At 47.5% G+C, this 23465-nt stretch overlaps 1 protein-coding gene across 1 annotated transcript in view; it reads right to left on the bottom strand.

Moving 5' to 3' along the window:
* LOC138526013 (uncharacterized) overlaps window positions 1-23465 on the bottom strand; it is an 805753-nt gene that overhangs the window by 247082 nt on the left and 535206 nt on the right. The window contains exons 19-20 of the mRNA XM_069636306.1: window positions 10914-10943; window positions 10769-10819 (exon numbers count right to left, since the gene is read on the bottom strand). Of these exons, the coding sequence (XP_069492407.1) occupies window positions 10769-10819; window positions 10914-10943 (81 nt within the window). The remainder of the gene's footprint in view (window positions 1-10768; window positions 10820-10913; window positions 10944-23465) is intronic.

A 23465-nucleotide genomic window follows, 5' to 3' on the forward strand; every position in this document is an offset into this window, starting at 1 on the left:
TCTTGCATAAACTATTATTTCCAAGAGCAGTAAAGTGAAATTGACTTTACTTACATTTGTAACTTTCTAGACCCAGCACACACTATCTTGCAATACGATGCTGGTAGGGTTAGCTAGTATCCCCGTTTGTCTAACTTCTCATGTAACATTTTTGTTACCCTTTCTATGGCTAATGGCTGGTGGCAGTGGTTTACTTTTTACTACCATTGTGTGTTTTTACCACGGGCTGTATTCGCAGCTGCAGTGAAGCACTCATGGGTAACATTTTTGTCAAAATGTCCCCAGTCTTCTTTTTTCGCCATTTCTTGTGGTTATGGTCCTTCTTGAGATTTACTCTGCGTGCCAAACAATGTTTGATCCCTTTGTTCGTTTTGTCTTTGGCGGGCTTTGGCAGGAAACCCGCCTCTCACTCCAGTATGTCTGGCAGGGGCAGGAAGTGAAAACTCCCTGTGCTTAACCCCCTTGGGTGCAGGAATGCACCCAAAGTTGATTGGCCGGCTGGCTGACCGGCAAGGACAGCCACCCTGCTGTGTGATTGTCAGCTAGGCTGGAATGAATGGGAGAAACCTGCATAAAAGGCGAGACTTTTTGGCTTGGAAAGCAGAGTCGACCACTGGACAAAGGAATCCGAAGAAGAACTTAGACGAGATGCCTGCTGCAACTCTTGGACCATTGCTTTGCCCGGCAAAGCCCTGCTGCTGTGCTGAAGCTCCGGATTCGCCTCGATTAAAGAAGCCATGCAAGGACAACTTCTCCCCTTGAGTTGGTGGGACCAATCAACTCTAAAGTAAGCCACCTGGACATCCTCTCGAAGCTGGTTGTATTTCCACAGCAGTTGCTGCTGGAACCGAAGAGCCAGGGAGAGGAACACCAGATCGTGTGCTTTGCGTTTAAGGTGGCTTAGAGCTCCAGGAAGATCTTCTGGACTCCCAGGAAGCAAGACTGACCAAGCCTTAGGCACCTTAACAGAGTGCTGGAAAGCCCATCTCGACAGCCAGGAACTGCAGTGGTGCTATTTGCGGTAGACGCGAAGAGCTGAAACACCAAAGTGCCACTTGTTTGAAGATTGCCGGTTGCTGTCAGTGACCGTCCCATTGCAGTGCAGGAGTCCCCAGAAATCCTCCCTCTTGTCCCCACTGCTGAGGCCCAGGAACACCAGGATCTGCAGAGCTGCACAGGAACAGAAGTCATCTGCTGCATTTTGTTTCTAACTAAAGGTACTGTACAGTCTAAGAGAACTTACCTGCAAGAAGTGCTTCAACTCACATAGATTTTTGCCCAATTGACATTGGCCTAGCCTGGTTCACTGAATGATTCTTCTCTCCTCTGACATTGTGTTTGCATTGTCTGCTTAGGAATATTTGTGATCTCTTGTTTGTTGTAATAACCCTTTTCTTTGACACTCCTCTAAGTAATGCTCCAAATGCAACAGGAATATATGAACGCCTACAGTGTCCTAGCTATTGAAGTCACCTGAGGGTGTAGGAAGTGTCTGTGTGCCATCCCCAAAGGGTATTTGCTGATTTAGAGAAACAGAGTGTGTATTTTGAAGTGTATTTGAGGGTTGCTATTATATTGCTCCCTTCTGAAGAAGGCTTATTGAACTGACTGGTAAATAAATTAATAATTGTTTAATCAAGAAACCTTTAGTATAAGTGTTTATTTGAATACTTGTCACTGTGAATCTCTGTGTAACTACCCTTCTGCTCACACTGACACCTCTTGAGATAAGCCTGGCTGCTCAATCACACTACCAACCTATGTAGTACAGACGTATACCAAAGGGTGGGTTCCTATTGCCAGGCGGTCAAGGTTGTTGCAGTGCACCCACTCTGCCTGGAAGATTTCTTGAAAGTAGCGGCTTCCAGTCAAAAAGGTCAAGGGTGTTGCCCCTCTCACGAACCTCTCATGCCTGGCCGTCTTTCTCCCCTCGTTCAGCTGCCAACTCGAAACTGCTGTACCTTTGTGTGTTTTGCCTTGCTCAGAGTGTGCTCTCATGCTCTGCCTTTTATCCGTATTGGGAAGTGTAATGGAAGTCAGGTGTGAGTGATTGTCGATAATTTCCTGACCTCGCCTGACGATAGTATTGAGACATGTCAGGTACACGGCTCGGGTGTGATTCTGTTTTCTCCCAGAGCGGGCTGTACGTGTAAAAGTGTTTGTCCAGGAAAAGGAGTGAGTGGGGCTTAGTTTCTAAATATCCCATCGGGTAGGATGGGATAAAGGTGTTACAGGGAAGAGAGGGATACCGCGTCTCACCATCCGGTTTCCCACTCCCACTCCTGAGGCATCCTCAACCAGGTGATCCTCCCGCACTGGTCCACGGCCAGGGTCTGGATCCAAAGGTGATGGCCATGTCCTGGAGAGAGAGATTGATCCGTGGGAACCAGTGGGTGAGACACTGTCTGGTTTCTTACAGTACCCTAAATTGAAGTAAAGAAAATACTAGATTCTAAGAGAGTAAGGGGTAAGGTATATCATCTTCTAGACTGGGCACATTATGGAGTGTAGATCCTGTGCACACCCAGGTAAAATCAGAGATCCAAGGTTAGTCTGTACCGTCCATGGGCAACATCCCGAGAAAACCTGGTCACTGCAGGAAGAATCCTTATGGTAGATTACTGACATGGGAGCCCTGGCTGGGTCTGCCCTGACCATCTCTGGGCTTCTGCCAGGAGAGAGCACCTCAGCAGCCAGAGTGTGCGAAGAGTTCAGGAGGTTAAGCAGGAACCACGTACAACCCCCCCCCCCCACACCCACACAAACACATATAAGGAGAGGTTGGAGGATCCAGGAGGGGTCGTTTTAGCATCTACAGGATTATGGGATGAAATTCTGTGACAATTGCCAAACTCTTGAGACTTTGGGATCCAATGAGAACCCCAATGGGAGCATAAATTGTTTTTTTTTCAACTTCTCTTTATTATTTTGCATAGTTACACAACATACCGCAACTACCCTTCAACCCCACCCTCCAAAAACAAACACACATACGGCAATACAGTGCATCATCATTGAAGCAGAAGAAAAGAAACAATAGACATCAAGTAACACAGTGACACATTGAATCATGCTTGGTGTTTCCGCAGACCCTAGTTTGTGGGCCTAAAATATGTTGTCATTATTACAACCATCTAGTGTAAATGCAGTCCATACATAAACCAGTGGCCTGCTATGCACAGGCAAGGTGGTGGCATACTGTGTTTCTCTTTGTTCAAACATATTCATGTAGGCCAACCATTCACGCAGTGTTGGTACTGTGGGTTTCCCCCATGTTTTAGCAATGAATGTCTTGGCAACGGCTGAAGTCATCCCGGGAAGTATTTTTACAGTTCTAGATCCGACTTCACTCCACTTCTCCACTGGCCGCGTCTGTCAGCATTTTACCAAGTGCTGACTCCCATTTTAGGAGGGGTGTGTTGGTCTGAAGTAGCCTCTGCCTTAGCAGCCATGGATGTTGTCACATACTGTAGAGCTGTGGGTGGGGTTCAGGGGCACCTTTGGGAAAATCCGGCCACATAAACCTGATCGCCTTCCGCAGCTGAAAGTACAAAACAATGATAGTCCGTCCCAAACCCCTCTAGTTTTTAGACTTGCCCAAGTGATTAAGGGTCCATTCACTACCAAATCCCCCAATGAACCTATGCCCAACCTTTCAAAGTGTATCTGAAAGATCTTTTCATGGGTAAGTGGTATACCTCTGACCTTACATATGGCAAATGTGGGGGAGTAGGGTAATATTCAACACTTTGTGGCATGCCTTACATGTATTTAAAATCAGTTGGATATCAGCTCAGGGACATGTAGGAGGGGGTCTCCACAGCATTCCCTTCAGGTTGTCTGGGTGTGCAATTGTGCAATCGCCTTTTCAAGAGAGACATGTGGGAGATCATGCGTGGGAGGCCACCACCAAATGGAATACTGAACTTGTGTGGCCAGGAAATATACATACAGGTCAGGATATTCCAACCCTCCCAGGTCATAGGGCAATGTCAAAACATCAAGTGATACTCTGGCCTGTCTACCAGCCCAAATTAGGTGTGTCATCAGTTTATGTGTTCTAGACCAGAAGGTAGACGGAGGGCCAAATTGGGACGTTGTTGAATATATATAAAAACATTCGCAGTATGACCATCTTGGCCAAGGAAATTCAGACCACTTGCAGTATGGGCAGTGTAATCCAAGGCTCAACTCTGTGCTCTAGGAACTCAAAGGCTTTCATGTAATCTTTTTTTCAAACAAATCTGCCAGGGAGGTGCTTTTATGTATACCTAGGTATCGCATGCCATCAGGGCACCATACTGTCAGGTACTGTCAGGTTGGAGTGACATATTCTTTACATACAGTATCATATACTCATTTACATTGGGTCAGGGGAGATACATATTTAGTATAGAAAGGTTTTAGGAAGTTATTATGGGTTATATTTTTAAACAGACAATTTTGCCCTTAACCTTCATTGCAGTCTATGGAGATTGCCCCAAGCCAAGATGGAGCTTCTCAGTCTAAATTCTGATTGGCTGGAGATTGTTTATAGGGAGGACAATGAACATTCTAAACTGCCTTTCATCGTCCTTGCCCAGCTGAGAGGTCGTGTGCCTTGTTGCTCCTGCTTAACTTTGTCAAGGGTGACAAGTTTCTAGCAGTTGAGCGGAAGATCTGAAAGTATAACAGGAGTCGTGTTTGGAGTTTGGTGGAGACACAGGACAGGAGTCAGAAACTTCAATTTTTTTCTGAGAAAAGAAGTTTTCAAGTCTTATTCACAAGATAAGTGACCTTCCAGTTTTGTTGAACTTTGTAAAAAGGTTATATTTATCTAAGGGATTGAAATCGCAAATCTGTATCTAAAAAGATTGAAGCGCGTACGTTTGTTTTTATCGCTACGTGTCAAATCAAACTAGCGCATGAATTTTTTGTCCGTTACTTTGCGCCCGCGCGTGTGTCTCTGCGCGAGAGAGTGAAGCGCGAGCGTGTATTTTGGACTCGCGTTTACTGTTCGTTTACGCAAGGGTTTTTTCTGCGTGATAAAATAAGCGTGTGTGTATTTTGCGCATGTACGTATTTATTCGTGAGTTGGACTTTAGTGCGAGTGCGTTTTACCCGCGAATTGAATTGTCAGCGCGTGTGTGTATTTCCCGCGACTTTGAGGAAAGAGCGTGTATTTTTTATCGCGTCTTGAACTTTAGCGCAAGTGCGTTTTTTCCCGCGAACATGATTGTTAACGCGTGTGCGTATTTCCCGCGATTTGGAGAAAAAGCGCGTGATTTTTTCTTCCCGCGGTTTCTGGCTTTCCACGTGACGATTCCATTGCAAGTTAAATTCGTTCCTGAGAAAAAGACACTCTACAAAGAAAATATTAAAAACAAATACAAGAACTTAAAAGAACTTCCTAAATCTTACTTGAAGACCTTGTTCAAGAATCTTAGAGTTGAGCAGACTAACTACAAAGTTAAATTACATTCATGGACCTACTGAGTAATGAGGTGTATTGCATGCTTATGTTTTAACTACAGGTGAAGAACCAGCGAGTTGATAGCTTCCAGCCTGGTGTTTGTTTCTTTGTCCCTTCCCCCTTTCCCCTGAAAGTGAGGTAAACTGAGCAGTTATATTTATGTCAGCTCAGAGTGCCACATTTTGGGTGGATTGTCGGGGGTTCAGAAGCTTCTGCAGACACCAGGTTCTCAGCATGACACATCTTAAGTCTTTTTGAATATCTTCCGGAGAGACCACGGCTGTTAGGAGCAGCACCTCTGATTTACACCAGTTGATCCGAAACCCAGAGACGTTGCTGTATTGCTGCATCGACTTTGTGACCGGTTGTCAATTTTCCCTTGGATGTTTTAAATACAACAACATATCGTCTGCATAAAGTGATACACTAGAGGTGTGGGAGTAGAGCTTAACGCCATGATGTGTGTGGTACTCACTAAGATTACAAGCCTCGTGTATGCGCTATATATTCCGACATGTATCCATTAGCGTACACAGCTGCTCAGGGCGCTCCATACAGCAGGCAGATCCAGCAGAAAAAGACAACCGTCAGCTCAGAGCACCTCAGGACCTCGAATATGAAGGGCCACTCTGCTGAGGCAAAGGCCTTTTCAACATCCAAGGCGGTGACCACCATGGGGATTTCAGGATTTACATTGTGCATAAGTGTGAATAGTCACCGTAAATTATTCAGTGTGGACCTGCCTGGGATGAAGCACGCCTGGTCTGGAAGCACCAGGGCAGACATATGTGGGAGAAGTTGATCTGCCAAGATTTTCACAAGAATTTTATTGCCTTTATTAATCAAGGACAATGGTCTATACGATGTACACTTCGAGGGGTCTTTGTTGGGTTTCGGCTGTATCACCACGATAGCCATTCTGGTGGGTTCAGGTAAAGTACCTGATTAAAGGCTTCCTCATACATACTGTGAATATGTGGGACAATCAGGTCAGTGTATTCCTTATATAGTTCCACAGTGAGCCCATCTATACCCGGTGCCTTGCCGTTAGGAAGGGCAAGAATAGTAGTACGTGTTTATCTGTCCAACGGGGGGACATTCAGCTGTTCCCATAGAGTTGGCTTGTGCCATTAAAAGGCTACCTGGTCCAGGTACTTCAAAAAAGGTAGCTGGCGCTCCTCTCCAGAAAGAACAAGGCATGATAACCTGTTCTGAGGTGAGAGTTTGCAGCACACGCTTTTTGCTCACTATTCCTTTCACAGATGGGAAATATCCATTTGCATATCAGTCTTTGTCCCACCCATATGGGCAGTCCAGCACCGAAATGCTATGGCAACTCCTCTCTGAACAAGAGTACCAAAAGCAACCCCATACACGTGTTTCAGCCTTGTTGGGCCTCATCAGTGAGGTGAAGCTTTGCCTCTCTGAGCACAGTGAGCAGGGAGTCCACGTCTGGTTGCCCCCAGGTAACTCAGGGTGACTGGTCCAGGTACTGCAATGTGGAATCATGCCCAACTTCCAGTTGTGTCCTGTATAATTGTTTGTAATACTTCCTAAAAGTCTCACATATCACTAAGGGGTCCCTACTAGAGGTCCCCCTGGGTCGTCGATCTCCACAATATCCGCTAATTGACGCTCTTGTCTGATCGCCCATGCTAACGTGTGGCTGGGACTGTTCCCCTCACCATATGCTACTGCCCTAACTGATCTCCCAGGAATTTCTCCTCCCGTTCCTTGAGTAGGCAGAGTTCCTCCTACTTTGTCCTGAGGGATTCCCGAGCCAAGGGAGTGTCACGTAACCCCTGTTGATCCTTGAGATCTTTAATTTCCTGTTCAATATTAAATATTGGTCTACGAACATTCTTTAATACTACGCCATCTCTAGACATACAGTACCCCCTGACATATACTTTAAAGAATTCCTGTAGTATTCTGTCATCCGATACCGAGCTAGCTTTTATCTCAAAGAAGGTTTGTATGTCCTATCTAATACTGTCGTGGAAAAGTGCATCCTCTAGTACATGGGCCCTAAACTGCCACCTTATAGACTTCGAGGGCTAGGGCAGGGGGTGAAAATAACCCTCATCGAGGAGTGATTGGATAAGGAGAATGGAAGTATCTGTGCTTCCATAATAGAACAGAGCATACTCGAGGAGACCATGATGTAATCAATTATAGAAGAGCTACCGTAGACCCGAGAATAAGCAGAGTATGCTCTGGAGGTGGGGTACATTACCCTCCAACCGGCATGCAGTCTATGATATTTCGCAATTTCTAGCCATTTAGTCACCGCCTTTGGTAATACCATCTGTTGTGGGGTGGATCTATCAAGTGTCAGGGATAGGGCCATATTAAAATCGACTGCCCAGAGAACATCAGAATATGAGAACCTGAGTGAGAATATTTATAATGAGAGCTCGGAGGCCAAGAACCTCTCCAGTTAGTAGTAGAAAACGCCCCTCGACTTCACAAACTTGATTATGGAGTTTAAATGCAAATGGCCGGTGTATATATGTAGCTACTCCACATTAATGTGTAGAGAATGAGGAGCCGTATCTGTGCAACCCCCATCCATGCATGTTAGGAAGCCTACCATCCAGGGCTAAGAGAGTCTCCTGCAGACATAAAACATTTACACCATATGGTTCTTGCATAGTTTGCAATTAGTCAGGTTTTTTTGAGATGTGTGAAGCCCCATATATCCTAGGACGATAATGAAATATCACTCCCTGCTGCACCTTTCGTGAAGGGGTCATTTCTGTACCTGCCATCTCACATGGTGGTACTGTGTACCACCATGAATCGTAAGAATCCAGCTTTGTCGCTCAGTTTCAGAAGTGTGGAAAATCTAAACATTGCACTGTACTTGGCATTTAAACCTAGCCTCCCAGACCAGCCCTGCCGCCCTTCCCCAGTACCCCGACCCACACCAGAAACCAAAACCAACCGGCCTCACCCCCCCATCAAAATATAACTCAGTCAACCAACTGTAACATTCAATACCCGCAACGTCAGAGGAAACGGGGCGCACAAGGCGACAATAGGCTCCGGGATATAAGAGCCCTTCTCAGATCCTATTTAACTCCCGGAAGGCAGACATAGATACAGAACATGGTGCACGGAGCCCAGCATAGTCATATTTAAACTGCAACTGTAACTGCAACTGCAGTAGCCTTGGCTCCCAGTGGAGAATAAGGATCAGGCCCAACAAGGCCACAGTAGCTATTCCGGAGGCCTGCCTGTGTTAGGCAGTCCTAGGGCAAAACGTCCTGTTGCTTCAGGAGTCGTGAAGGAGAGTACCTTCCCATTGTGTGTTACACAGGGCTTGGCCAGGAACAGCATTGCATACCGGTTGTCCTTTGGTCTCAGAGTGTTTTTTGCAACTTGAAAAGTTTCCTGCACCTGGGGGGCTGAAGTCAGGCAACAGACGGATTGTTACTGTGCCCCATCGAAGGACACCCTTCTCTCTTGCTGCCCTTAGGATGACATCACTGTCTCGATAATTGAAGATGCGTGCAATTATAGGTCTCTCAGGCGGCCCAGGAGGCGATATAGCAGCTAGTGAACAATGTGGTGCTCCACGAGAACATCTTTGAGATCGGGGGGGTCATCCAGAATTTCCAAGAGTAGTTTCTCAATGAATTGTTCCATGTTCTCAATTTGAGTGGAATCCGGAATCCCAAGAATACGCACATTGTTGCATCGGGACCGCCGTTCAAGGTCATTATTTTTTGCCGCTATTTTCTTCACAGTTTGTTGCAGTAGGGAGACCTCAAGTTGCAGGGTAGTAACCTTGTCCTCGCCCTCGCTGATCCTGCTATCCGCCTCGGTCATACAGTTACACAGTTTGTCTGTATAGTGGATCTGTCCACCTTCAGGTAAGTGCGTCATATTTTGAACCCAGTGTGTCTGTACTGTTTTTAAGAGCCACCAGAGTCTGATTGAGAGCAGCCAGGTCCAGCTGCAAGGGGCCAGGATTAGCGGATGAGGCACTTCAGACCTGGCAAATTAATCAATTTTTGCCTGTTTTTTTGCATTTACCATGATGCAGTAAAATAAAATGTATCAGCTGTGGAGGCGCTAGTGCAGCAAGGAAGGCGCGGGGTCCTGGGTAGGAGAGTAGGACCGTGTGCACCAATGGGAACTAGTTGCATGCACTCACTCTCACAATCCCTCTACCACGCCGGCCAGGGTATGCAGCATGGTGTCTCCTTGCATGCTCGGGAGCCAAGCCAGTTCTCCAATTCCACCACACTCACCCGTCCACAGCGTGCTCACAGTTCGGACCAAATGTGCCTCTCCTGCACCCAGGGGCACTTTTCTTGGGGCCACCAGACTCCAATCACAAATGCACGGTCTTCCCAGAGCTCAACCCCCTCCCTGCTGCTCCCTGCACCTCAATGTCCATGGGGTCACCCGTCAATCATTCGGGCCAGTGGCACACAAGCTTAAGAGATTGTGGCCCTACCGTGCACCTGAGATCTTGTATGGGCGCTGCAGGGGCCAGGCACCTCCGGCGGCACAATAAGAAACCCGAAAAAGGGGGAGAAAGGCAGAACAGGAAGGGGCAGCCCAGCACTCCGCCGAGGTGATAGGGTCTCCAGTCACTCACTGCGCCATGTCCGGTACTCCAGAGATCCTCTGGGACCGCTGCACCAAGACCCCCCACAGGGCGTGCGCAGCCCACGCAGCCTCGACTCTCCTACGTGCAATGCAGGTGTGGTTCGCAGCCCCCAGGCGGGTAGCCGTATATGCTCCCACAACGTTAAACAAGGATCTGGGGGAGGAGAGCAGAGCACACTGCCTCGATCAGCGAGGAGGAGCCACAGCGAGGGAGGCAGGCAAATCTATTGAAGGCCCACCACTTCCCCGTAGGCCGCAGGTACACACACTCCAACAGTTGTTATAAAGGGAGCAGGGCTCCGGTTTCCGCTGCAATGTGTGCCTGGGTTCTTCAGACATTGAGACCAGCAACCAGCAGTGTTCTGCGCTGCTGGGAGATTAGGATTATTAACAGGATTTATGGGCTCGAGCCGGAGTGCTCTCAGGCAGCGGCCATTACCATTGTTGCGCAACAGTGCCACCCCAATGGGAGAATATGTAAAGCTATGCACTCTGGCATGGATTTCCAGACCTTCCTGACATCTTGCCTGTTAACACCTGAGACCCACACGGAGGAACCAAGAAGAAAGGAAATCCCATTTGAAATAGAAGAGAGGAAGACAGGGAAGAAGAGGGAGAAAACCAAAACAACAAAAAGACAGGGACAACAGCGGCCAGGGAGAGAGAAAACCAGAGAGAGAGGAGTAGACTTACCGGAATGGATTCCCGGACACTGTCCCCTGCATCTTTAGGCCTCCCACTCGACTAGGAAAGGAAAGGAGAGTAAGATGCCCATGTTAGTTCACGCCTGAAGGCCAGTAGCGATTAATACTGTAAACTACCTAAAAACTGCACTTACCTGCATCAGTGCACGACGTGTTGCCGCCAGCTCCGAAAAGGGAGGAAGGAGAAGAAAGAAACAGTAATTAGGCTAAGGAGATTGCAAATACGTTAAGAGACTTGACCATTGTAAAGATTGGAGACATATTGGTCACTAAGCCATTTAAGTTTGGAGTCCCATTAACTGACATTTGCAGCAAGAGAAAGAGTGTGGGACACAACAGGGAGTCAATAACTCTCTGATTGGAAGGGACAAACTCAGCTATTGCTGGTCAAGGCTTAGTGTGGATAACAGCAGGCAATATCAGGGCTCAGACGGGTCGAAAGAGCAGGGTGTACTCAGACTCAGGAAGTCTGCTAAACTCTCCCCATTGTCCCTGAGGCCCATCCTAGAGAATCACACCAGAAAACAAAAAACCCTACACACCATCGTCCTACAACAAACCCTCGTAGTGCACTCACCATATCTGTCTTGACACCAGATGGCTGGGAGTTTGACATGGGAGGGTGGGGCAGAGTCATCTATCCCAAACCTGGAACCAAGGTCCACTGTGCTCCCGGAAGTCAGAAAACAGGTTGGATGTTACAAAAAAGAGTAGGAGTCCATGGGTTTTAAAAGGAGGAGGTAAAGCTGATTTGTCGGTGCCCTGCATAAACAACTACTTTGGGGGAACTACTTAGGGGAGCTGAGGGGTTTTTCTTTCGTAATGGACAGACAAAGCATGACTTGTTCAGGGAGTATCCTGGTCTGGTTTGGAAATTCTGGTTGTGAAAATGCTGTTTTAATTCTCACTTTGCCTGTTTAGTTACTGTTTTTTGGGCGATTATCTATTTTTGCTACCCTGAAATAGATCTGTAAAAATACTTGGACTGGCAAATTTATGTAGAATGGTTCTGAAAGTAAGTCATTGAGATCTTAGGCGTATGCATGGTCTGACTCTGCTCGGAACCTGGTAGGTGAAGGCATTTGAAAGAGGCTTCTCTGTTTGTGTTTCTGTTGTAGATAAGAAATAACGGGATCTGGTGGGATTGTAATGCCCAGCACATAAATAGGGAAAGACGGATGTTTACAGGTTGGGTATCCCTTCGTTTTGTTCAGGACCACTCTGCAGAGTCACTGGTAAATTCTCTTTCCCCTCTAAGGGCCGCGATGGAGTGGAGTCAAATAGTGAATGGTACTGGGTAATTGAGCTTGAGGCACTGAACCATAAAATTAGCGATGAAAAATGCCCAAAAGGCAATTGATACAGACTGAATTCCCTGCTACGGGCTCACCTGCACATTATGTTTACTAACTTTAACAATACTACTTGTGACCTTTTAGACTCAACATGACTTCATAAACACACTCTTTCTAAGGGATTGTGTCCTCCGACGTATTCCTTATCTATTATATTTGTATCTCCAGCTTGCTGGCCTCAGAAAAAATGTTTCCCAGTAGAGGGGGCTGTGCGCCGACGTCCATCGAGTAGGTGTTCCTCGACAGCCACTGTATCGACGCTGACGTCATCATGCCTATAGATGGCCACGCGCAGCGTCTGTTGCTCAGTTCCGTTTTTCCGCGCTTCGTGTGCCTCGGAATACCGTTGCTCAGTTCGTCAGTCGAAATATATTCATATTTCCTCGAGAAAACCGACTCGTACTCAATGGCTTCCTCCTCCGACCCGACGACTCCTCGGTCTGGTTTCAAAAAATGCCGAGACTGTGGGAAGAAAATGTCGTTGACGGATCCTCACAGGATCTGTTTGTGGTGTCTGGGAATCGAACACCAGTGTTCGGAGTGTGAGGAATGCCTATCCATGACGGCGAAAGCCTTGAAGGACCGTAAGGGGAAGCTCGAGAGAGGTAAGTCAGTTTTAACTTCCTTGAAAGTTTCTGCGGTAGAGTCGAGACATTCGTCTCCTCACCGTCGAAAGCATTCTCGGTCTAGGTCTCGAAGTGGCTCCCACCACTCGTCGAGGTCTAGGCACTCGAAAAAGAGACGTAGAAGATCTCCTTTGTCGTCGTCTTCTAGTTCCCCTGAAAGAGTAAATTGCCCCACAAAACACAGCTCTCAGGCTGAGTGGGAGGAATTCAGAAAAAAGATGCTAAGCGTCTTCGAGAAAGCGGCCTCGACCCCCTCGAAGTCAGCTGAGGGTGATACCCCGGGTGAAAAGCCCAAAAAATCTAAACGCAGGGAGTCGAAGCACCCGGCGAAAGAGTCGACCCGAAAGCGCCATGAGCCATCGGGAAGTAAAGCATCTTCGACGCCATCGTCGAAAGCCCCTTCGAACCTAGATCGGCGCCATGGACGCCGTTATCGAAGGGTTCTTCGACGCATCCCTCGATCGAGTTGACGCCGGCGTCGACATCGACGCCGATAAAAGAAAAACCCACGGCTACTCCACAGCCAACGGTTACACCGAGAGCCTCCGACACGACGTCGAGAATGTCGTCGACATCCTCGAGCAGGATTACGATCCTCTCGAGTTCTTCGAGGCCTCTTCCAGTTTTCTCGACGCCTTTGTCGGCGCCTTTGAGGATTTTTACATCGGCGTCAATGATATTGACCTTTTCAAGGCCACTGATGATGGCTCCCTCTGCTTTAGAGATGGGTTTTATACCATTTCACAAGCCAGAGCATCCCCCCTTAACTTCAATTTATGAAGAAAGGGAGGATTCTGATCAAGAAAGGCCTTTTGGGCTGCAGAGGACCGCATCACCTGAACCAGAGACTTTTGCCTCTGAGGAAAGAAGGTTGAAAGACCTTCAGGATGCATTACAGGAAGCAAGTGGCCTAGACACTTCCCCAGAAGTGGAATTTGTCAAACCAGACCCAGGGGAACATGCTAAAACCCCTTATAGAACCCTAATGTCAAGAATTATGGAGTTCATGGGTTGGTCTGCGCCTTCACCTGTTTTTCAACAGGATGACCTCACAGAAATTCTGGATAAAGGTCCACAGGAGGATCCTGTGGTTCCCTTTCATTCTGCTTTACAAAGAAAGATTTTAACTAACTGGGAAACTCCTGAAGTTGTCCCTGCGGTTAACAAGAAGTTGTCAGCGAAATATAGGGTATTTGCTGCTGACCCTGAATACCTATCTAAGCACCCTACTCCAGAGAGTCTGGTGGTCCAGGCTGCAACTTCATCAGGCAGTACATCTGCATACCCCACTGCTCCACAGGATAGGGATGATAAAAAATATGATGCCATGGCTAAGAAAGTCTTCTCGGCCTGTAGCATGGCTTTAAAATCTGTTAATGCGACTTGTACGCTCGCTAGGTTCAGCCACACTCTTTGGGAGTGTGCTTCATCAGCGGCTGATTGCCTCCAGGAAGGAGAAGAAAGGGACGCATTTTTAAATATCATCAGAGATGGTAAAGATGCAATGTGTGAGTCCCTTCAAACTGGCATTGATTCTGCTGACAGTATCAGCAGGGCCATGGCGGCAAGTACCACAATCCGCAGGCATGCGTGGTTGAGAAAGTCTGGCTTTGCTTCTGACGTACAGGCCAGACTTTTAAATATGCCCTTTGACGTCTCTTCCCTGTTTGCTAAGAAGGCGGATGACAGTTTGGAAAAACTGCAAACATCTAAAGCAGCAGCCAAGTCACTAGTAGCTGCAATCCGCCAAACTAATTTTCGTCCCTCAGGATCCTCTTGGAGAGGAAGGTCCTTTCGCTATTATTCCTCATATGGAAGAGGCAGAGGACGGCCGGCTCAAAGAGGCCAAGGAAAATGTACCCGTGGTGGACGAGGTAAAGGAAAGAAAGCCGCATCAGCAGGAGCCGCTTTACCTTCGCCAACTGCATCAGCCGCTCCCAAACCACTCTGAGGTCTCCCATCACAAGACACCTGTAGGGGGCAGGTTAACTCACCATCTGAATGAATGGCAGGCTATTACGTCAGATGCTTGGGCATTGCCCAAGGTTACTGCCTGCCTTTTCTACGCATCCCTCAGAGCCATCCACCGGGGAACAGCTCTCTGAAAGTGCCGGATGCGCTCCTCTTGCAGGAAATTGTAGACCTGCTAGAGAAAGGTGCCATAGAACCGGTACCTGTAGCGGACAGGAACAAGGGCTGGTACTCCCCCTACTTTCTCATACCAAAGAAAGACGGAGGACTGAGACCCATCCTGGACTTACGAGAATTGAACAAGTTCCTCAGGAAGGACAAGTTCAAGATGGTAACTCTCTCTCAGATCCTTCAGGGCCTTCAGCTTCAGGACTGGTTGGTATCTCTGGACCTTCAGGATGCTTATTTCCATGTGCCAATCCATCCCAAGCACAGGAAGTACCTGAGGTTCGCAATTGGCAACTCTCATTATCAATTTCCAGTTCTGCCATTTGGGCTGACCTCCGCCTGAGGGTCTTCACCAAGCTAATGTCGGGTGTGGCTGCAAGTCTAAGGAGGGAAGGGATTCACGTCTACCCCTACCTGGACGATTGGTTGATCAGAGCAGTTTCTTCGGAACAAGCTCAGATCCAACTAGATTATGTCTGCCACTTCCTTCACAAGCTGGGCTTCTCCCTCAATTTAAAGAAGTCACAGATGATACCATCACAGAGACTCCAGTTCATTGGAGCAGTCCTGGACACGTCCCTGGGAAAAGCCTCGCCACCAGAGGTGAGGGCTCAAGATATTCTGCAGATGGTCACCAGGTATCAAAATGCCCAACGTCTCCCGGCCTACGACTTTTTGAGATTGCTAGGCCTCATGGCATCCTGCATATCCCTTGTGCCAGAGGCTCGCCTGAGAATGAGATCCCTTCAGTGGGCACTGAGGATTCAGTGGTCACAATTCTCAGGGAGGATGGCAGTTCTCCTCCGGATTCCGGACAAGGTAGCCCACGATCTTCAATGGTGGGCCTCTCCAGAGAACATCTTGAAAGGAGAACTGTTTTGGCAACCATGGCCGGAGATAACAGTAGTCACAGACGCCTCACTCACGGGGTGGGGAGCCCATGCCAACGACTTGACCATCAGCGGTCGTTGGTCTCCATCGGAGTCCAGACTACACATCAACCTGTTGGAGCTGAGAGCCATCAGACTGGCACTGAAGGCTTTTCTGCCGTCTGTACGGGGGAGAAACGTCCTGATAATGACGGACAATACAGTGGCCATGCACGACCTGTCATGATGCCTACCCCAGGAGCACCAGGCCAGGCCCAGCACCCCCGGGAACAGGCATCATGCCCCCGGGTAAAAGCCCAGCGGCCCCTTATAGGGGCTCTTTGGACTCTGTTCTGGCGCCGTTGGCGCCAGGCTCATGTTGGACATCAGTCCTGGCGCCATAGGCGCCAGGCTCATAAAGGAAGGTGTTTTGTGCACTTACCTGATGCAGACTATGCAGCAAGATTCAGGCCTCCCTGAGACCTGAAAGGGACTATTTTTTCATTGGGACTATTTTGCCACTCGGGCGTGGCCAGGGAAGGATACTTACCTTACCTGGTTATCCCTGCGACAGGGCAATCAGGACCTCCTATCCTACATTGCAACCTTTAATAGACTAATTGTGGAAACTGGGTGGCCAGAGGATAAAAGAATCACGTTATTTTATCGAGGTCTACGCGGAGAACTTAAAGATGTCCTGGCCCAAGTTGTAAATCCGCCCCAAGAATGCACAGAATATATAGACTTAGTGGTCCAATTGGATCACAGACTTCAAAACAGAAAAGCAGATCGGTCCAAGTTTGAGACCCGGGTGTTGGTCAAGACCCACGCTAACCCCAAGGGTGCTGTTGTCTCTGAGCCTATGCAAATCGGAGGGGTTAAAGGACCTTTAACTCAAAAAGAACGTGAAAGAAGACGGCAGATGCAATTATGTCTTTATTGTGGGTCCTCTGGACACTTTCTACGAGATTGCCCGGCAAAACCGCCCAAGAAGGTGGTAGGAGCCGCTGATAAAAACCATGAAGACTCTGTTTCGGGAAACGACCACGCCCGACAAGCGTAGGGGTCCGCTTGCCGAGCTTGAAAACTAACTCTCAGACCTCGCATTTCATTGTGCCAATGGTCCTCGTAGATCCGGAACAGCCTAAGCGGTTGCATGCAATAAAGGCATACATCGATAGTGGGGCTATAGGAAATTATGTGGAGCGTGAATTGGTCTCTAGGATTAACCTCCCTCTTCGTCCTAAAACCAGCAAAGATGTCATCACCACAGTTGATGGAACCGAAATTGCCTCTGGACCGGTAACACATTCCACTGCTGAGGTGACACTTATAGGTCCGGACGGCCATCGGGAGGCAGTTGTGTTTGATGTAATCAAGGCTCCACAGTTTCAGGTTATTCTCGGAATCCCTTGTTAGAGACACATAATCCTCGAATTGATTGGCGAGCGAAGAGAATAACCTTCCCGGATTGTGCACAAACCTGCTACCCAGAAAATCTGAAGATTAGTCTAGCGTCTGTAACCTCTGTCTCCATGCAACTACCTCCGGAATACCAAGACTTTCAGGACGTCTTCCAAAAGGAACAGGCCAACACGTTACCTCCCCACAGATCGTACGATTGCCAAATCGATCTGGTGCCCGGTGCACAACCCCCTTGTAGCAGGATTTATGCCCTTACTGAACCTGAGAATCTGCATTTGAGACAATATTTAGATCAATACCTAGCCAATGGTTTCATTCGTCCGTCAACGTCTCCGGCATCCTCGGCTTTGTTCTTCGTGCCCAAAAAAGAAGGCGACCTTAGGACTTGTATCGACTACCGCACATTGAACCAGATAACTGTTAAAAACCGTTACCCTCTGCCTCTGATCCCTGAACTCCTTGACCAGGTGAAGGACGCTTGCGTATACACCAAGTTAGATCTCCGGGGGGCTTATCATCTGGTGCGAGTAAAAGAAGGCGACGAATGGAAAACGGCCTTCCGTACAAAATATGGATTATTCGAATACCAGGTGATGCCTTTCGTGTTGTGCAACGCGCCTGCTGCCTTCCAATTCTTCATGAACAATGTCCTTCGGGAACTCATCGATGTTTGTGTTGTCGTATATATCGATGACATTCTTGTGTACTCCTCTTCGGAATCTGATCACAGAAAGCATGTCAGGGCCGTCCTTGAGAAATTGCGCCAGCACAAACTGTTTGCAAAGCTGGAAAAGTGCGTTTTCCATACCACCGAGGTTGAGTTTCTTGGATTCATCCTGACACCTAAAGGTGTCCGAATGGACTCACGAAAAGTGGATGCCATCCTCAAATGGCCATCACCTAGTTCGGTGAAAGGTGTCCAAAGCATGCTTGGTTTTGCTAATTTTTATTGCAAATTTATCCCGGAATTTTCACGTGTGGTACAACCCATCAATGCACTCTTGCGAAAAAATAAACGCTTCGAATGGACCGAGGAAGCCGAACAGGCCTTTCAGGATTTGAAAGCTAAATTCACGTCCGCACCTATTTTGAAGCACCCGCGTCCCGATCTCCCATATATAGTCGAAACCGACGCGTCCAGCTTAGCCATGGAAGCTGTCCTGTTTCAGAGAGACCCTTAAACGAACCTGGTTTTGGGCAATTCAGAAAGGAATCTCTCTATCAGCAATTCACCTAGCCGGAGAGAAGAACTTGACAGTGGACGCTCTGAGCAGGCAGAACACAGTCTCCCACGAGTGGGAGATAGCTCAGGAAGTCCTTCAAGAGATCTTCGCCTTTTGGGGAACCCCTCAAGTGGATCTGTTTGCCACCAGTATCAACAGGAAGTGCGACAGATTTTGCTCAAGGGAATTTACCCCGAGAGGAGCTCTAGGAGACGCGTTCGTAGTGGACTGGGAGTTCCCACTTCTGTACGCGTTTCCTCCAGTCCCTGTCATTCCTCAAATGATCAGGAGGTTGAGAAGGTTTCGGAAGACCATGATCCTAATTGCCCCGGATTGGGCCAGGAGAACGTGGTACCTGGGCCTTCTGGACATGTCCATCCATCCTCCAATTCATCTACCGTACAGAGAGGATCTTCTCTCGCAGAAGGGAGGTCAGGTTCTCCATCCAGCCATCAAGACCCTCAACCTTCACGCTTGGTATCTGAAATGTTGAGGTACAAGGATTAGGACCTTCCAGATGACGTCATGGAGGTGTTGCTTTCGGCCAGAAGGCCAGCAACTAAAACTCTATACCGCTGCCGTTGGAATAAATTTTGCAGCTGGTGCAGAGAAAAGAATATCGAACCCTTTTCATGTGGTACACCTGCAGTGTTATCCTTCTTACTTTATTTGGCAAATTCAGGCCTTCAAGTTGGCACTATTAAGGGCTATCTCGCAGCGCTATCGATCTTTAAGCGCACTGCAGATGAGCCATCGTATTTCAAAATTCCATTGGTAATACAATACCTGAAAGGTCTAACTAATGTTTACCCTCCAAGACCATTCCAAGTTCCCTTATGGGACTTAAATCTAGTTTTAAACTTCCTAAAGGGTGGTCCTTTTGAACCACTCCACTCTTGTTCATTGAAGTTTCTCACCCTCAAAACTGTTTTATTGGTAGCATTAACATCTGCTAGAAGGGTTAGCGAGATACAAGCCCTATCTTGTAAACCTCCTCATACAATTTTTCACAAGGACAAAGTCGTTCTACAAGTGAAGCCTAACTTCCTCCCAAAGGTAGTTTCTGAATTTCACATTACTCAGAAGATTACTTTACCTTCATTCTATCCTCCTTCCCATCTGGGGAAAGAGGAAGAGAGACTACACAGGCTGGACCCTAAGCGAGCCTTGAGTTTTTATATCAGTAAACTTGCTAAAATTAGACAAGCAGACCAACTCTTTGTAGGTTACGCAGGACATAAGTTGGGATTACCAATAACCAAACAAACCATCTCCAGATGGATTATTTTAGCCATTCTGAAATGCTACAAACTGGCAGGGAAAGAGCCCCCTCAAAATCTAAGGGCTCATTCGACCAGGGGTATCGCAGCCTCCTCAGCTCTTCAAAGAGGGGTACCAATTAGAGACATATGTGCGGCTGCCACATGGTCGTCCGCACATAACTTTACCAAATTTTATAGCCTGGATTCCTCCTCTAGTTAAGAGACTAGATTTGGCAAAGCTGTGTTACACTCTTTTCATTCTTAAAGGGTAATATGGCATCTCTTACTCCCGCCTCCAATCACATACCACTGCTATGGGAGTCTATCATAGATAAGGAATACGTTGGAGGACACAATCCCTTCGAAGAACAAGTTACTCCTTATCTGGTAACGTTCTTTCGATGGGATGTTCCTCCGATGTATTCCTTATCGCCCCTCCCAACCATCCCCGCAGTAACATTTCCCTTGTGGTTGCAGTTTACGCTCCTTCAAGGGTAGTAACCATTCGTGCAATAACTACCTTACTCTACAAAACGGAACTGAGCAACGGACGCTGCGCGTGGCCATTTATAGGCATGATGACGTTGGCGTCGATACGGTGGCTGTCGAGGAACACCTACTCGACGGACGTCGACGCACAGCGCCCTCTACTGGGAAAAAATGTTTCCGAGGCCAGCAAGCTGGAGATACAAATATCATAGATAAGGAATACGTCGGAGGAACATCCCATCGAAAGAATGTTACCAGGTAAGGAGTAACTTGTTCTTTCCCCATAGAAGGGACTTTACATTTAGACAAATTAGAAGTGCTCAGATGAGCATTAGAGCATTTTAGTGACAATTGAGGCAGAAGTAGTACTCACCCTACTGACTCTCCACTTGATGTTATCTTCTCTTTTTCCTATTGTCTACCTTCATTTACTCCCATACCTTACCTCTCTCTCTTTAACCTCTCCCTCTTTTCGTCTTTCCCCTGCTGCTTCAAACATGCTATCATAATTCCCATGCTTAAAAAATCCTCTCCTGACAGCCTTGCTTCTCTCTAGTCTTCTAGCTCTGAAACACTGGAATACATTACCACACCTCTTACAATTCGCTCTTCCTTTCTTTCCATACCTTCCGTACAAGTCTTAAAAACGACTTCCTTTCTCTACTTCCTGACCTTGAATCTTCCTTTGATCATTTGCCTGCCATTTGACCTAACATTGTTGTACCACTGTATAGTTTTATTGTGTGAAGCATTTTGACAAAAGAGTAAGACAACCCCCAAACTTTGGAGGACATTTGGGACCTTTTTAGAAGAGAGATGACAATGTTACACCATGACTGTAAGGTTAAGGTGCTAAGTGAGGTGAATGACAGATTGCAAGGGCAGATAAAATACTTAAGGGCCTAGAGGATTGTCAGAAAAATCGACACACCAGTGCCTCCAAATAGTGGAAGGGGAGAAAGAAACTGAACAGGATGATCAGGATACCTAGACGGTGAGGACATCATTGATTGTTCACTAGTGTGCGCGCTGAGATCAGGCCAGCGGCAGGTGGGGCAGCAGGTGCAGGCAACGGAAGCTGATCAGTCCCTTGTTGCAATACCGCCCCAATGCACCAAGCCCTCTGCAACTCTCTAACTGGACTAACTATCTGGGAGCCCAAGGGAAGCTCTGTTACCGACACATCTCCCCCCTATACTCCGTCTGTGACAAGGGGACACACCGTGTACGGGAGAGACTCACAGGTCCTCCAAGCACCCGTTTGACACATTTTGGCAAGGACCAAGGGGGAGGGGCAGCAACAAACCCCCCTTTGTTACCGTACAGTTCCCTATGGACATTGGGCAACCTGCGGAGCCTGGCCATAGAATTCCCCAATATTCAGGACCAACCGCCGAGATTTACAGAGGAGCTGCGCACTGTCAATCCATCTTCGGGTGATTCGGCCTGGGGTGAGGCAGAGACTGGTTGATCGGGCTAATAGGCCTAATACCGATCCCAGTACAGGGTATGCCCTTGTCCTGGCTAGGGAGGGTATAATTACTGCCATCAATCTGCCCCTGAAAAACCGATTGGGCCAAGATAGGGAATTGTAAGTGGATTAAAGGGGAATTACCTGCACACTATCTGGAATGATTAAAAGTAGTGTTTGTCTAGCATTCAGATTTGACTTAATCTCATGAAACTACACATTAATTATTATTATTATGATTATTATTATTATTATTATTATTATTATTAGGGCATTTATTGAGCTCAGACCTGTGTTCAGGAAGCAACTTGGTGCTTTACAATCATAGGAAGAAAATGGTGAGGGAAGCAGAGAAACAAGGGAGTGAGGAGCTAACAGCAGAGGATGGGAGAGCGGGCAATTTTTCAGAAAGGGATCTAGAAGCAACCAGGGGAGGACACAGTGGAGATCTGATTGCTCAGTATCAGGTAGGGTGGGGAGTGGAGGATTTGGATCTAGGAAGCTATAGAAAACTCCTACGTAGCTGGACTTCTGCCCGAAGGGACAAGCACAGTTAAAGAACATGTGCAGTGGGTGGCAGATCAAACCCTTAGCGCTGCTAGTGGTGGTTGCAAATTACTGTTTAGCGTGCGAGGAGCAAAGGATAGAGACTTTTGAGAGTACATTAATGACCTTCCATATACAGATCTTGAAGGGACAGATACAAAACATGCAGAACAATGCCCAAAGGTGTTAGACTACAGAATGGGAAGAGGAGGTCCTCCCGGAGGACAAATGGTACTGGGAGGACAACAGGGTGCTACCTAGGGTACCAGGACCAGCAGAGAGAATGAGGTTTACAAGCACAGAAGAGACAATGGGGTTAGCAAGGACTGCAGGGACACTGGGTTCTGCAGGGACAGCCAAGACTGCAGATCACAGACAAAATCCATTAGTTTGTAATTACTGTAGACAGGTAGGGCATTGGAAGAATGAGTGCCCAAGTGGACCCCAGAGACCATTTTTCCAGCGCAGCCAGGGACAAATTAACATCCAAGGTCCTCTTGTTGACAATCCTGCCCCCTTCCCCGACATAAACCAGGAAGCCAGAACCCCCTTACTGAATCTGAATGCTCCAGCTTTTGCCCCGGCACCACCTCTCATTTCACAGGGTGACCATAGTCGGTTCTGACCACATGAGGACGATAGGTTTCCAATAGACCTGATACTCCCAATTGACCAGGATTGCCAATATGTACAAAGCAGTATAGGGGGGATATTGGTATCTAGTCTAGAAGACACAGATACCAAACAATAGTCCCTGTCCGTGGAGAGTTTCCCAGATGTACCAATGGCCACAGAGATCACGCAAACAATAGGCATATCCACCTTTCCCGTTCAGTGACAGAGCCCCACACAATTACATGAAGTCCTATCAGTGACATAGCTGCCTTTCTCTCAAGACCCTCAGCACCTGTAAATCTACTGGGAAGAGAATTATTATGTAATCTCAGGTGCACCATCTCCTACATCCGGTCTGGGACGTTCCTAAGCGTCCCTCATGCTAACAACACTGAAGCATTTCTAGCAACACTCCAAACATTCCAAGAGGACATACTGACGTGAGGGAGAGGGGTCATATGATTTAAAAGACTTGTGACTCTTTGGTCAACCCATGACAATGAGGTAGAACTGCAGAACTGGTCTGAATAAATGTAGATAATTTAAAGATACGTCCCCGAATCTCTCAGCATCCACTAAATCCAGAGGTAGAGTAGGGCATCTCTTGTGATACAGAAGCACTTGTGACAAATCTGAGGATGTCGTCCCTTCACAACTAGGAAGAGA

The sequence above is a fragment of the Ambystoma mexicanum genome, chromosome 7p (assembly GCF_040938575.1).
Source record: "Ambystoma mexicanum isolate Mex_15411 chromosome 7p, UKY_AmexF1_1, whole genome shotgun sequence".
In the NCBI taxonomy this organism is placed as follows: domain Eukaryota; kingdom Metazoa; phylum Chordata; class Amphibia; order Caudata; family Ambystomatidae; genus Ambystoma; species Ambystoma mexicanum.